The following is a 15,455-nucleotide window of genomic DNA, read 5'->3' on the forward strand; positions in this document are numbered from 1 at the left end:
CGAAGCACATTCATCTTCCCGGCTCTGTTACAAAGAGTGTGCTGCCACTGTCGCTGTGTTTGGTGCTGTCCAAATGGATGTGATCAGTTCTGTCCCCCTGCCCTGGCATGCGGACCCCAGTGATGTAAAGGGGAACACTGACAAAGAGACGCAACCCCATAAAGCATTTTCCAGGAGGTTATGATTTATTCTACGTCATTGGTGTGACAGGGAACAGGGCCGAGATTCCACCTCCACAATCCCAGAGGAAGAACAATCAGGAGAATTATCTACATCAAAGAACAAACAGGGACAGAAACTAGGGCGGGATCTTCCTGGGACGTGGCCGGAAAGACTCGGGCTCAGGCCACGGGAGCCAGGCCGACCTGGTTGTTGGCCCTGTCAAAGACGGTGTAGTACTGGCGGATGAAGATGTCACCCAAGATCCAGAGATCTCCGGTGAAGGTGGGGATGTTCGAGCCCTGGAATCCGCTGGTGCAGCTTCCCTCGCTCTGGAGGAAAGGAGAATAAAACTGGAGCTGGGACACAGACCCAGCAGTGACAGGCGCTGGGGCGTGAGCATCCAGGGCCATGGTCCCCTGCCAGGCACGTGCGGGGAGGAGCTTCCTGGCTCACGCCTGGGGACTTGGCTCTTCCTGGCCTGGGACCTGCCTGTATGAGCGGCTTACTGCACTCTTGGTTTCCAGGGATTACCAGACATTATCCAGTGTTTCTGGCAGATGCATACACCCTGACGTCAGCATCGCAGCTAAGGGCTTTGGGGAGAACTCAGCTGCCGGGAAGGATTTTGGAAGCCCTGGTGACACAGCCTTTTCTCATTATTCTGATCCTGACCAGTGGCAAACCGGATCAGCTGTTAGTCCTTTTCATTCACTAAGTCACTGGGCCAGCAACCTTGGCTGTGTTTTAGAATCACCTGCGGAGCTTTGACCCCCTGCGTCCCACCTCCCACCATGGCTCAGGCCCCACTGCCTCCTAATTAATCAGCATCCCTGGGTGGGGGGCGCCTGGGCCTCGCTACTTCCTGCTGAATAACATCGACCCACTGGGCAAAACTAGTTTTCCATCCGGCATTGTAATCGAAGGCAGAATTTTCCTGTGGCTCATCTGACTAAAGATTTTTATTTGGTAGAGACAGTAGGAGCATCATAAGCCCTTACCCTATGGAAGCTGTGATTTCTATTTGCCCAACCCTTCGTAGCTTTGATGTGGCCAATCTCGCGTGATTACCCTAACCACACCCTGAGCGTGGGGAAAGCTCTAGCTTTTAGATGAGGAAACTGAGGCTAAGGAAGGTTGTGACTTGCTCAGTATCTACGGGCTAGTAAATGAGACCCAGATCTTGGACTCTGGTGTCCAACTAAAAATCCTCTTTTCACGCCATCAGCCCTTGCCTTGCTTTTTCCCCCTGGGGGTGTTGCATCCCAATTCTCATTCATGCATTTATTTTTGAAGTGTTCTTTTTCTCCGGAGGCCATCCGGAGCAGATGTTAGCTCCAGCTTGTGGACGTGCACTTGCCCTTGTGCCAAGGGGGAGTATGTGGCCACATTCTGTGCAGGCACATCTAGGTGGAAGGCTCAGAGCCCGCTTACCTGCAGGACGTAGGCCGTGGGGGGAACAGGGTACTGGACACCGTTGATTGTGAAGACGATGTCAGGCAGGTTCTCGATGGAGGAGCAGCTGATCACCATCTGGAAAAAGTGAGGATTAGAAAGGCTTTCATCCCTCCTGTGTGGCAGATCCACCATCTGGGTCTAGAACAGGGCAGTCAGGGCTGGACTTACACCGCCATAGGGACCCTCGCTGGCTCCAATGTAGCTCTGGATGTTGGCAACGGCATTGGTTGGGCCGACCAGCAGAGAGGTACCGGTGTCAACGATGGCCTGGCAGCCATTGCTGCAAGCGATGGGCTCTCCGTACATGGTGATGCTGAGGATGAGATGCAAGTCAGGGTCCCCGGAGCCCCCAGGGGGTACGTCTCCCAAGGAGGAACCAGGTGACCCTGGAGGGTCCCTCTTCCCCATCCATTGGCCAATGCATAAAATTTCAGCTTCTCTCATTCACACACTCATTCATTCTATGCATTCATGTGTTCTACAAATATTTACTGAGTGCCTACTCTGTGTTAGGCACAGGAGATGCAAAGCCAAACAAGATGGGTGCACGGTTTCTGGCTGCAGGGAGCTTCCACTCTGGCTGGAAAGATAAGTTGAGTGGGCTGAGCAGAGCATATGGCAAGGGAACAGGAACACAAGCCAGGGTGAGGGCGGCGGTGTGGAGCAACCCGGGAAGGCTTCTCAGGGAAGCAGACGCCCAGAGGTTGCTAGGGAGGGGAGAAGTTGGAGGAGGACATCACAGGTAGAGGGGACACAGAGTGGGGAGTGATGGAGACACTGGAGTGTTGGCCAGGTAAGTCCAGCCCTGACTGCCCTGTTCTAGACCCAAGGGGAGCAGGGGCGGGAGTTCGAGGAACTGATGGGATGTTAGCATGGCTGGGGCAGACGGAGGGTGACCAGCATGTCCCAGTTTGCCTAGGACTGTCTTGGTTTTAGTACCGAAAGACTGGCATCCCAAGAAACTGCTCACTCCTGGGCAAACCTGGGCAATGGGTCACCCTAGCAGGCCAGCTGGGGGCAGAACAGCCAGAGGATGAGGCTGCCTGGGGGCAGACAGGATTTGAAGGGGAAAGTGGGAGGAAATGGTTTGAAACAACTTCTCTGCCGTTTTGCCCTGATCCTAGACCAAAAGTGACAGGCCCCCTAAAGACCGAGATGTATGGACTGGGGGGGGGTGTCCTCCCCTCTCCCCAGGGATGCTGGTAGATTGTCCTTGCTCAGAAGGGAAGTGGCTGTCTCATCCTTGCAGAGTGTCTGGGGGTTCCTGACAGCGCTCTTCCTCCTGTGATGTGCCCTTGTCAGGGTCTCTCTGGCTCGGCCAACTTCCGCCTTCTCCTGGAGCACGTTTCCCTGTGCTGCCTGTTCCAGGGGGATCCTGGAATTCTTAGTTAACTATGAGTCTGTAAAGAAATGGGGTCTGGGGCCCATGCCAGGATATCGCCCATCCATGGTGACCTCACCTGTCCACGGTGATCTGCCAATAACCCTCAAAAGTAACAGGCACCCAGTTCAGGGTTCCCGTGTAGTAAGAAGAATCGATGCCACCGAACTGCACCACGCTGCCGCTCTCGTCATCACTATGGAAAGTGGAGGGGAAAAGGCAGGAATTCATTTGTTCATTCATTCATTCATGCATTCAACTGAACATATAGACTGTGGGCATTCTAAGAGCTACTCTTGATCGGGCTCTTGCCGATGCCAGGAGCCTTGCAGAGTGTGTGACCCGCAGGGCTTCCTGTAATCCTTACACCAAGATCCATGCCATAGTCACTATTGTTATTATTATTTCTATTTTACAGTGAGGAAACTGAGGCTCAGAGAGGTGAGGCAATGTGCCCTAGGGAGTCGCAAAACCAAGATTAGAACCCAGGTCTTTCTGGTTCTGAAGTGTTGTGTGGTTTCCACCAAATACTCTCTCTCATTGCTGTGGAGACCTCAAGAGAAATGAACGAATGACAGTGTCTGCTCTTAAGGCCTTGATAGTGTAGTTCATGGTTTGCCAACGTCTGGAGGTGTTTTTGATTGCCATGATTGGGTGGGGGTCGGGGGAGCCCCTGGCGTCTAGTAGATAGAGGCCGGGGAGGCTGCCAGACATCCCAGGACAGCCCCCAACAGCAAGGAGTCATCTGGTCCAAAAAGGTCAATAGTGCTGAGATTGAGAAACTCTGTTCTAGTCGGCCCCATGTGAAATATCTAAGTGCCCATAAAAGCAGATTACGTTTAAGAGCTGAACCTTGAATATTAAGTGGCCAAGAGGAAAAAAGGATAAAAGGGCCCTCCTGCTGTAAACTGCAGGAGTCCTGGTTACTGGAATATTCATTGTCTAAATCTCTGCCGTTTTCAGTTAGATAGGGAAACAAATGTAGAGGACAGTAAGAAAGTAATCACTGAAGAACTGGAAACGGACAGAACATGACCCCAACTCACCTAACCCCACCCTGCCTTCCCTGTAAACATCGGACAGCACCCGGGACACAATGAGATGATAGCAGAACAGTCAATAACTAAAGGGAAGCACATCGATGGTGACATCGATGGTGACAAATCGCTTCCAAAGAGAAGGATGTGAATGTCAGAGGAAAGTTGAGTGTCTTGGGAAAGTCGAGGACACACCCTCAGATATTCTGGCGCAAACTTCTACTCAGCCAAAATCAAGACTTTGTTATTCCTTATTCTTAGAATTAACTCATAGTCACACCTGGAACCTAGATTTTGTTAACTAATGAAAGAAACTTGCTTTCATCATTGAAAAGTCTCACTGTTCAAGATGTAAGTCCCAATCAAATCTTCTTTTCATTTTTTTTTTTTTTTTTTTTTTTTTTTTTTTTTTTTTTTTTTGCTGTACGTGGGCCTCTCACTGTTGTGGCCTCTCCCATTGCGGAGCACAGGCTCCGGACGCCAGGCTCAACGGCCATGGCCCACGGGCCCAACCGCTCCGCGGCATGTGGGATCCTCCCAGACCGGGGCACGAACCCGCGTCCCCTGCATCGGCAGGCGGACTCTCAACCACTGCGCCACCAGGGAAGCCCTTCTTTTCATTTTTTGCTATGGACTTTTGGCCCCAATTTTAAGTGGATTCACTTTAAATGGTGGTCTTCAGGAGAGCAAATGGCTAATGATATTTGACTTGTGGGAGGCAAGGTGACAAAGACTCTCGCTAGTAAAATAAGACGAATGAAGATGGTTCATCAGAGAGGAATTTGGCACCATTCTCTCCAAAGATATACCTTAGAGAGCCTTAGACATTGACCTTTCCAATCCCCGGCTTGCCAAGACTCTCTCCAGCCCACCCAGCCTTCGACAGCCCCCTGCTGGACCAGGTGACCGCAACTTCCTTGCCTAACTTACTTGCTCAGGTAGACGGAGAAGAGGTCTTGGGAAACCAGACCCTGGTTCCATATGTTGTCAAAAACAGGGGTGGCCCCGGAGGAGGAGATGCTGGGGTAGGCCAGACCCAGGATGCCGTCGAAGGGAGCGTAGTACAGGAAGGAGCCGGGCTCTGTCTCACTCAGGCCAAAGATCTGGTTGGTGTCAGAGATGCCTGCAACCTGGGTGGGGAAACCAAGATGTGCATAATCAGCTTTTGCTGGCTGGGCACTGCGGGGTGCCAGCCCCAGGCTCAGAGCATCCCTGGTTCATTTCGTGTAGGACTTGGCTTCCGGGGCATCAGGCTGGAAGGAGAGGAGAGGGATTATCCCTGGGAATGCTTGTTATTCCACTGGAGGTGACAGTCGAGGCTGATCTCCAGATGGGCACCGTCTGCAACTTGGTGTGAGAATTTGCTGCAGAACAGATGGTCACCGTGTGTTTGTGTTTCTGAAGATCGGATGCAAAGCAGACCCCAGGCAAGTCAGAGCCCTTGACCCCTGCTGTGCCCTGGAAAATGGGGGTGCTTGTGGAGATTTTGTGACTCGAGGGGGCTGTGGGTTGGGGGGAGGAGGAAGAAGAGGAAGTGCTAAAAGAGAACTGAGGCACTTTCCCCCTTCTCGCTGCCCCCTCCATAGCGTTCAACTTGGGTGACTCTGAGGTTGGCTTCTGGCTCCAGGCACCCACCCCCTTACCACTGCCGCTCCTCCGCTAGAAATGTCTGTGGTATCTCTGCTACTTTCCGCATGCCCCAATCTGGTTACTTTTTGGATCACTGAGACCCGTATTGCTTGAATGAGCTGATTCGGGGGGCCGTGTGCTGTCCCTGGAAGCTGGCCCCGGAGCCAGGCAGGATGAGGTGCTGGCCAGCGGGGGCTCACCTTGACTGTGTCGTATCCAAGGATGCCTGTCATGCTGCCGGTGCCATAGGCGATGGAGACCGTCTTGCTGGTGCCCTTGAAAGTGGAGGACTTCTGAGGGTTGAAGCGCTTGTGGTTGGCTGTGAGGGCAAGAAGAGACATTGTCAAACTTCAAAAGCTGAGCCAGAGACACGGGCTGGGGACGTCTTCCTCGGTGGGTGCCTTGGTTCTGGGCGGGGCTTTGGAGGAGAAAGTTAACTCATCTGGCTAACCGTCTCACTGACTGAAGGCCCTCCTGAGGACCCCCCGGGTTAACGCCGAGTGGAACAGGCCCACAGCTGCCCATGGTGACGTGCAGCTTCACACTCTCTCTGCCATTGGACTGAAATTTCTGAGGGCTGGAACCACGTGTGATTCACCCCTTCACCTCCCAGGGCACCTAAGCCTAGTGCTTGGCACATAGTAAGTGCTCAGTGAATGCCTGTTGAGTGGATCCCTGAGTGACTCCAGCAGGCTTGAAATCGGACCTGTTTGAGGCCCCTGAGTGTTCAGGGCTCCTAGGTGACTTGGTGCTGGGGGCCCAGAGAGGGCAGGGGGGGCACTCACTGCAGGCAGAACTGGTGCAGTAGACGGAGGGCACCCACAGGTTGGAGGAGCCGGTGTCAAAGATGACGGTGAAGTCCTGGGGGGGGGTTCCGATGCTGATGGTGCCGAAGTACTCCAACTGCCAGGGTGGGGACCGCATAGCTCAGTGACTGGGGACTCCACAGCATAGCCTCCCCGGGGACTGTCTCTGGGTCATCTCGGCCACCTCCCGCCTTCCCCTTCACTGACCTCCTTGCCTTTGTCTCTCTCTCCAGTGCATCCATCCTTTAAGGCCCAGCCTGGTCTCCCCTCCTCCTTGAAGTCTTCCCCTATTGCTCTCCTGTCACCCACTGACTCTTCTCTCCCAAGCCTCGTTAACACCCCGTAATCATCTGCTGTCCCCTCTTGAGGGTCTTAGTGTCTTGAGTGCCTTGAGGGTCTTAGTCTTGCCATCGTAGAGAATGTACACTCCCAGACAGGAGTGGAACCTTACAGCACCCAGCTGAGTAAATGCTTAAGCGCTTTTTCATTAAGTTGTTGAAGGGGAGATAAACAAGTCGCCCACCTAAAGGCGGAGACCCCTTGAGATATCTTATTCCTAAATCTAGGCGCGTACAATGGGTTTCAAGAAAGGGTGTCCTCAGTCTTTTTCTTCTTAGTGGCAGCAGTGTCTCCCTTGCCATCTCTGTCCCGGCCACGCTGATGTGGCTCTTCTTTGAAGACCAGCTCATTCCCATCCCAGGGCCTTTGCACTTGCTATGCCTTGGGCTAGGAAAATGTTTATCCTAGATCTTCTCATCAGTCCTTCTGTGCTCTAGTCAAATGTCGCCTGCACCGAGAGGCCCTCCCTGACTACTATATCTAAATTCGCCCCTGCCCCCTTCTTCTTCCCCTTACTCTAATTAATTAATTATTCTTTGCGGCACGTGTCATTACCTGGAATTATCTTACATTCTTATTTGTTTATCTCTTATTTGTCTTCCCCTCTAGAATATAAGCTCCAGGATCTTTGCTCAGTCACTATTGTTTCCCCAGCTCCTGGCAGAGAGCCTCTGACACAGGGAAGGCGCTTCATAAATATTTGTTAAGTGAACAAAGGGGTAACTTTATCAAGCTTTGAACAAGCTCTTACCAAGGGCCAGGCCCTGTGCTAAGCACTCCACAAACAAACAAATAAACAAAAAAACCCCAAACCTGCATTATTGCATGAATTACTTGAAACAAGCCTCTGATGGTAGATAGTAATGGTTCTGTCTTGCAGACAAGGAAGCTGAGTCTCACTCAGAGAACTTAAATGACTTGCCCAAGGTCCCATGGCTCAGAAGCTTTAGACCCTAGATCTGCTCCAGGTCTGGCAAATTTCACAGGCTAAGCTCTTAAGGAGAGGCAGCGTTGCTTCCTAACCTTGACCTTCACACGGGGGACACACTATCTACTGAAGGGATTTGCATCCCAAACAGAAGAGTAAAAGTGATCTTCCTGAAATTCCCTAGTTAAAATGATGCGGTGGCAGTTAGGATGCAGACCCTTATCCCAGACTCTGGTCTGGCTCCACCCACTGACCCCCGCAGACCTCGCTTTGAAAATGGACACTGGCTTCCTTTCCTCAAATACACTCTGCTCCCCAGTGTCACAGGGTCTAGTGCAAGTTGTCCCACTCTCTGGGACCCTCTCCTGTCCTCTTGGAACCCCCGCTGTCTCTTCATTGCTCCAGAGAGGTGTCCCTGCCCACCACCTGCACCACACTCAGTGAGTCACGTTCACTGCATGGCCTCAGCCTGCTTGTACTTGTTATGCTTTGTGAGGCTCTCCTACTAGATTGTGGGCTCCCTGAGGTTCATTCACTGCTGCTTCTCTGGGCCCAGCACAGTGCCTGACACATAGAAGGTGCTCCACCCATGTAAGCACTGGATGAATGAATGAATGAATGAATGAACAACTCTGTGAATTTTCCTGCCCTCCCTGGGCCTCTGAGATCCAGGGAGCAGATCCCTGGGTTACTGCTGCCTAGGGGCTTGGAGCGCTGGCCCATCTTCCCAGACCCCTGGGACCCCCTTCTCTCCACTGGGCCAAGTCCTCGGAGCCGACCCACTGCCTGCCCATGCACTCACATCCATGAAGTTCTGAAGGGGCTGGTCGGACATCGAGGTGGTGGCCTCCGAGGGAAAGTACTTGCTGCCTATGTTGTACTGGTGATTCTTCAGAAAGTCCTTCAGCTTGCCATGCTCGATCAGGTTCTGCCTCAAGGACTTCTTTTTGATGAGCGGGACCCTGTGGCGGAGCATTTGCAAACAGATGGTTTGGAGGAAGAAGAAGAATTAGCCAAGGGGCCTGCTCATGGGGTGCCGTGGAAGGCCTGGAAGGAAAAGAAAGCTGGCTCAAGAGCGGAAGAAGGAAGTCGAGAGGGGAGTTGCTCCCATTTTGGGCACAGGAATGCAGAGAGGGTACGTGGTTGCCCAAAGTCACCCGGCCCAGTGCTGGAGCTGCGGACCCAGCCCGGGCTGGACTGGAGGGTCTAGGCTGTTGACCATGACTGCCGTGTTGTGTCCCCAGATGAGCAGAGAAAGGAGGCTTGGGGCGGTTGAAGAGAGAGGAGGAAGGGAAGAGGGAAGAGGAGAAATACGGCAGGAAAGAAAGGCAGTGGGAAGAGCAGCAAAGGGAAATAGCCCCTGGGAAGCTGCTCGTCGTGCAGTGCGTCCCCCAGACTCACTTGTAGGTGGTGCACTCGGAGAGCGCTATCAAGGTAAGGAGAAGCAGCCACTTCATGGTTCTTCCTGGCTCCCGAGACTCCAGAGAAGGGAAGATGGGAAGCAGTACAGCAGCAGGAAGGAGCCGCTCCTTATATGCAGCCCGAGTCCTCAGGCATGGCCTTATCAGCCGCTAAACATCACGCTTTACCCTCACCCCAAACAGAAAGTTTCCTGATAAGATTGTCCCTGCCCTGAGCCAGTTCTGGGAAGTTTCCAGTTGAGTAGCTTTCCACTGTAACCACATCCTGGGTTGGGATGGCCCTGCAGAAAGCAAGCGGCGAAGTGGCGACTTATTTCTTAAATAACAGAATGCATCCAAACTTGACAAGTTGAATATTTTGACGAAATTGGTCCAAAGTGCACTTAACATGGAACACATGTCAAAGGAGCTCCAGGCACCCGGATTTGTCCTGATGGGACAGACAGCTGGGATTCTCGGAGAGCAGCAGTCCTTTCAGTGATAGGCCGTGTCCCTGGAGCTGCTTTCCTCAAGCACGTTCATAGGTCCGTAGTTTGGGACTCAGGACACATTTCCCCGTGGAAATGTCGTTATGTGGGGTTGCTGGTTGTCTAACTAGCCTGTGGGCCTTATTTTGCTCTTGCTTCTCAGGGCTATTGGGCTGAGTCTTGGGAAAGTGGTGTGTACAGTACAGAGGAAGGGGATGGAGTGGAGAGGGAGTGGAAGAATGCTTCTTTTCCTGGAGGAAGCAAACTTGAAACAGGCCGAGTTCGTCTTTGGAATCTGTTCCCCTCACTTTCTGCACCCCCTTTCTTCCTATTGCTCCTCTTCTACCCTCTCAGTTACTCAAAGCCTCCACCTTTGAGACCCCATCTGGGTCTGACTCCCAGGTGCTCCGTGCTTAAAACTTGGCTGAATCAGCTGCAGTGGGCAAAGCAATCTGGGAAAATTCATACTAGGGTGTGAATGACTTAGAAAAGTTCTCTCCCTCTCTCTCTCTTTTTTTTTTTTTGGCTGTGCCACATGGCATGTGGGATCTTAGTTCCCTGACCAGGGATCGAACCCATCCCTCCTGCTTTCCAACCCAATGGATTCTTCCCTCTGTGGGGTTTATTCAGTGGACCAAGTGGAGTGAGAACTTCTATTCAGGAATTGTGGCAGAGGCGGGTATGCAGGAGGGAGGTCGCCAGTAGGTGGCGAGACCTGTCTGCGGATTTTGTTCTGAGATCATATTCCCTGGGCCACCCCTGGTTTTTCCAACATTGGGAGGCACAGAATCTATAAAAGCTCCAAATCTCCCCCAGTGCTTCTGGATGAGTACGGAGGGGTGGGGAGTGTGGATCAAGTTTGGGACCAGTGGTGTTTAGTACAAAGCATATTTGCATTTCAAACTCACCCGTTAAGACAACTTTGTGCCTCAAATGCGGGTCCTTGACCCGTGTTTTCCATTTTCACATCTTTTGATGCCTGCTTTCTCTCTGCTCTCTTTTCCTCCCCCTTGAGCATTTCTTCTTTGATCTATGCTAGCACCTTTGGGTGGATCTCAGCCCTTCTGTGGAGGAGCTGATGGTCCTAAAGATGCCTGCCTAGGTCCTGGGAGCAGCAGATGGAAAACCTGGCTCAAGGGACCCTCCTGGAGGGTGGAGGGAGGGGCATGTGCTGGGGGCTCTCCGGGGCCTTCAAAGGTACATGGTGTCTCACGCTGGGCACTGGGTACATGGGTGCTCATCATGATTCTTTACACTTTATATATATGTTATGTATATATGAAATTGTTCATGATACTTTAAAAAAAATAAGGAGGATCTGCATACTTTCCAACTTAGAAATGGAGGCAACTGAGGTTGGGTGGAGTAGGGTGAGGCAAGGAACCCTCAGGACTGAGGTGTGGGGCATGAACCATGAAGAACATTACGTGTGTTTTATTCATCTTTCATCTCCCTCAGTGAGTTATATGGTGTGTCAACATAGTGTGTTTTTCTTGTTTGTTTTTGTTTTTTTTGTGGTACGCGGGCCTCTCACTGTTGTGGCCTCTCCCATTGCGGAGCACAGGCTCCGGACGCGCAGGCTCAGCAGCCATGGCTCACGGGCCTAGCCGCTCTGCAGTATGTGGGATCTTCCCGGACCGGGGCACGAACCCGTGTCCCCTGCATTGGCAGGCGGACTCTCAACTGCTGCGCCACCAGGGAAGCCCCAACATAGTGTTTTAATTAATCCCATGTAAACTCGGCTTAGTTAAGAGCAATTTGGGAACATGCTCAGAGTAGGGTCATGATTTTGTAATTGGCAGTTTCTGCCGTTTGCCAGCCATTGTAGTAACTGACACAGAACAACATCGTTCACGTGTTTCTCTTCCCTGGCAGTGAGGGGAGACAGGGGAGCTTAGATTCACTGACCACTACTCTTAGCTGATTGTGGTAAGTGACGTTATTATCCCCATTTTACAGATGAGGAAACTGAGGGCCAGAGAAGTTGCACCACTTGCCTGAGGTGACATAAGTAAGAAGTGGTTGAACGGGGGCTTGAATCCGGGTCTCTGTCACTCCCTGTGCCTGCTCCCTTATGTACCCATGGACTGAGATGTACTGGAGGCTGTGGAAGAATCTCAGGAAGAGCCCTGGCTCCAGGTTCTGGGTTTGAATCCCAGCACTGCTTCTGAATAGCTGCAAGACCTGAGACTGGTGATCCAGTCTCTGAGAGACTCAGTTTTCTCATCAGTAAAAGGGAGATAAATAGTACCATCAATTCCATGGAATTGTTGTGAGGATTAAACACAGAGCACTCACCAGCCATACACATACAGCGGCTAAAATGAAGAGTACTGATGAGGATGCTGAGCAAGTAGAACTTTTCTCTACTGCAGGTGGGAAGGTGAGGTGGTACGGCCACTGGGGGGAACAGTTTAGCAGTTTATTTTTTAAAATATTTTTATTTTTTATGGGGCTTCCCTGGTGGCGCAGTGGTTGGGAGTCCGCCTGCCGATGCAGGGGACACGGGTTCGTGCCCCGGTCCGGGAGGATCCCACGTGCCGCGGAGCAGCTGGGCCCGTGAGCCATGGCCGCTGAGCCTGCGCGTCCGGAGCCTGTGCTCCGCAACGGGAGAGGCCACAACAGTGAAAGGCCTGCATACCGCAAAAAAAAAAAAAAATATATATATATATATATATATTTTTTTTTTTAAAGTTTTATTTATTTATTTATTTATTTTATTTTTAGCAGTTTCTTATAAAGTCAACATGTACCTACCATTTGGCCCACAAACTCCCCCCCCTTGGTATTTACTGAAAAGAAATGAAAAACATATGTCCCCACAAAGACCTGGACCCAAATGTTTATAACAGCTTTTTTCATAATTGCCCCAAACTGGAAACACCTTGATGTCCTTCAGCTGGTCCCTGGATAAGTGAACAGTGTATAGCCAACAATGGAGGACCATCAGCCATAGAAACAGATGAACTACGGGATGAATCTCATGGGTGTTATGCTGAGTGAAAGAGGCCAGATGTAAAGACTACATTTGTAGGATTCTATTTATAGGCCATCTGGAAAAGGCAAAATAATGGGAACAGAAAACAGGTCAGTGGTTTCTAGGGGCTGGGGTCAGAGTAGGAAACTGACTACAAGGGGGGATGGGGGAACTTTGTGGGGGGATAAAACTAGTCTATCTCTAGATTGAACACCTGAAGAGGTAAATTTCACTCGGTGACAATAGCCCAGACACACCTGACTTTACAGCAGGTGAAGTGCTCAGCCACTGATGGCCACACAGTAGAAGTGAAGGCAAAATTGTGTACTAGGCTCTGCCCAAGGCTGTGGAGGCCTTGGAGGGGACACACTGGATCCATTTCAAGTAAAATGATGTCATCCGACCAAAGGAAACGAAAAAGAAAAGAACCACCAGTCATCATCCCTGCTTCCATTTTGGTCCTTTGAACCAGGAGTAAAATCTGTCCACGCTCTGTGTCTTATGGCAGGGGTGACAAGGTTGGCAGGCTGAGGCGAAGCTCCAAGGAGCTGGGTGGGGACTGTGAACATTTCTCAGACCCCTGGGTGCTGGGCCATCCAGATGAGCTCTTTCATTCTATCCAGGTGGTAAGGGTGGGGTGACCAGAGTCCATCTAGGAGGGATGCTCCCCTGGGCATCCTGGAGCTGGCTTGCAGTGCTTGGAGCCCAAGATTAGGCATCAGTTTGCGGGGAACTGCTTGTCTATGGGACCCACAAGGGAATTTTGGATAGAGGAGAAATACGTTTGGGAAGCAGACTCCCAAGCAGACTCCTCAGGCAGTAACCTGCAGGACACATGCACACATTCATTCAACATGTGTTTATTTTGTATCTGCTCTGTTCTGGGTATGCATGTTCTAGTTGCTGGGGGTGCATCCACGAGGAAGATGGAACTAGGCCATGCCTTCGAGGAGTCTGTGGTCAGGTCAGGAGAGGACAGAGGGGGAGGCCCCTTTCCTTTCCACCTGGAGAGGCCTTTGGATCACACTAACGGGAAGCCCTAATGGGACTGGTGAAGATACTGAAGTTTGGGGAAAACTTCATAAGTGGGAGGCTGACACACTTGATGTCACCAATTCCCAATATATGGTAGACTCTATGATGGACCCCAATTATCCTCACCTCCTGGTATTCATGCCTCTTGTAATCCCCTCCCCTTGAACGTATGCAAGACCTATGACTTGCTTCTCATCAATAAGATATGGCAAAGCGGACGGGGTGTCACTTTTGTGATTACATTATGTGAGATTGTTACTTAGGTCTTGCGAGCAGACGCTTTGTGTAGACTTTCTCCCTTGCTGGCTCTGAATAAGCAAGCTGCCCCATGAGGAGGCCCACATGGCAAGGAACGGAGGGTGACCTCCAGCCTCCAGCCAGCAAGGAACTGACGGCCCCCGTCTGACAACCCCCAAGAAACTGAATCCTGCCAATGACCCTGTGAGCCTAGAAGATGACCTTCTCCATTCGAGCTTCAGATGAGACCACATCCCTGGCCGATACCTTGACTGCAGCCTTATCAGAGGCCCTGAAACAGAGGACCCAGCCAAACAAGGCCTGGATTCCTGACTCACAAAGACACTGAGATAATAAATGTGAGTTGGATTCCTGACCCACAAAAATGCTGAGATAATAAATGTGAGGTGTTTTAAGTTGCTAAGTTTGTGTTAATTTGTCACCAGCAATGGAAAGCTAATACAGGGCTAAAAACCTCCTAGAAAACTCCACAAAGATCCACCTGGCTGCCTCATGCTTTTCTCCATTTGGGGGCCATTTCAGTGTTCTGCAAGGTAGTTTTCTGCTCAGGCAATACAAGTGACCTGAGAAGGAGGGAGTTGACATCATTGGTCTGCTTATCTGCAAACCCCCATTAATACAACCAGGACTGCATTTCTGTGACTCTTCATGCTTTTCTGAGTGCTTTGAGATACATGGTCTTTTGAAAACTTATTATTCCTGCATTATCCCCATTGACACAGTTCAGAAGAGTTAAGTGATCAGTGCAGGTTCACATAACTAACTAGTGACTCAGGCAGGACTAGAACCCAGGTCTTAGAAGGCTCTGGTCTTGGGAGGCTCTTGTCCTGGGCCGGGCTCTGTAGCCACACACATCCACCTGGTTTCTGTCCATTGGTTAGAGTGTACAATGAACATTCTGTGATGGCTGCTGCGCATCACAGCCCAGGGGCACTCAGAGAAGCCATCCTATCCAGTCCCCAGAGGAACTCTTGGGAGGGAAGGTGGAATCCTGATTCTAGGACTGAGCATTCTTCATGAAGTCAGATGTCAGCCAGGGCTGGTCCGTGACTGCCAGCAGGGAAACCACGTAATCTCATTGTGCCAGACTGGCTTGGCAGAACGATTAGATAGCAACATTTACTTTGCCATTAGCCTTACCTGGCACTTGGCTTTGAGGGGCCTTGGGAACTGCACTGCTAATGCATGGTACCCCCTGCCAAAGGCACAGGTGTTCAGAAATGTTCCGTGAACATATCAAATCAAGCAATGGAAGGAAATCTAAAGAAGTGAATCATGGCAAGGCTGGCATGGAATATTAAGCATGATAAGTGTTACTGAGCCAGTCTGAGAGGTCTTGGGATGGCTGGTCACCTGGGAGCTTTCAATCAGGGTCTCACCCCAGGCACGTGGTCATCCAACAATACAGAGAACATTTTTCCACTCCCCAGTCCCAGATCTGTGGAGTTTCTCCAGGTTTTAAAAATTAAAATTTTAATTAAGAACATTTTGGGGCCCAGTTATTGCAAATAATGTATGTTCATTGCAGATATTTATAGGTTAATAAAAATTTTTAAATGA

General features: G+C 51.0%; 1 protein-coding gene across 1 annotated transcript; it reads right to left on the bottom strand.

The window, feature by feature from the left end:
• Nucleotides 1-341: 341 nt before the first annotated feature.
• On the bottom strand, nt 342-9,194 carry LOC307056692 (pepsin A-like; the record flags this gene model as incomplete). Its single annotated transcript, XM_079709538.1, has 9 exons — nt 342-491; nt 1,594-1,692; nt 1,786-1,930; nt 3,078-3,194; nt 4,966-5,165; nt 5,865-5,983; nt 6,450-6,567; nt 8,540-8,699; nt 9,139-9,194. 9 exons carry the CDS (start codon nt 9,192-9,194, stop codon nt 342-344), a joined length of 1,164 nt encoding a protein of 387 aa, XP_079565664.1.
• Between the last annotated feature and the right edge of the window lie 6,261 nt (nt 9,195-15,455).

Source organism: Hyperoodon ampullatus (assembly GCF_949752795.1).
Source record: "Hyperoodon ampullatus genome assembly, chromosome: 7".
Lineage (NCBI taxonomy): Eukaryota > Metazoa > Chordata > Mammalia > Artiodactyla > Ziphiidae > Hyperoodon > Hyperoodon ampullatus.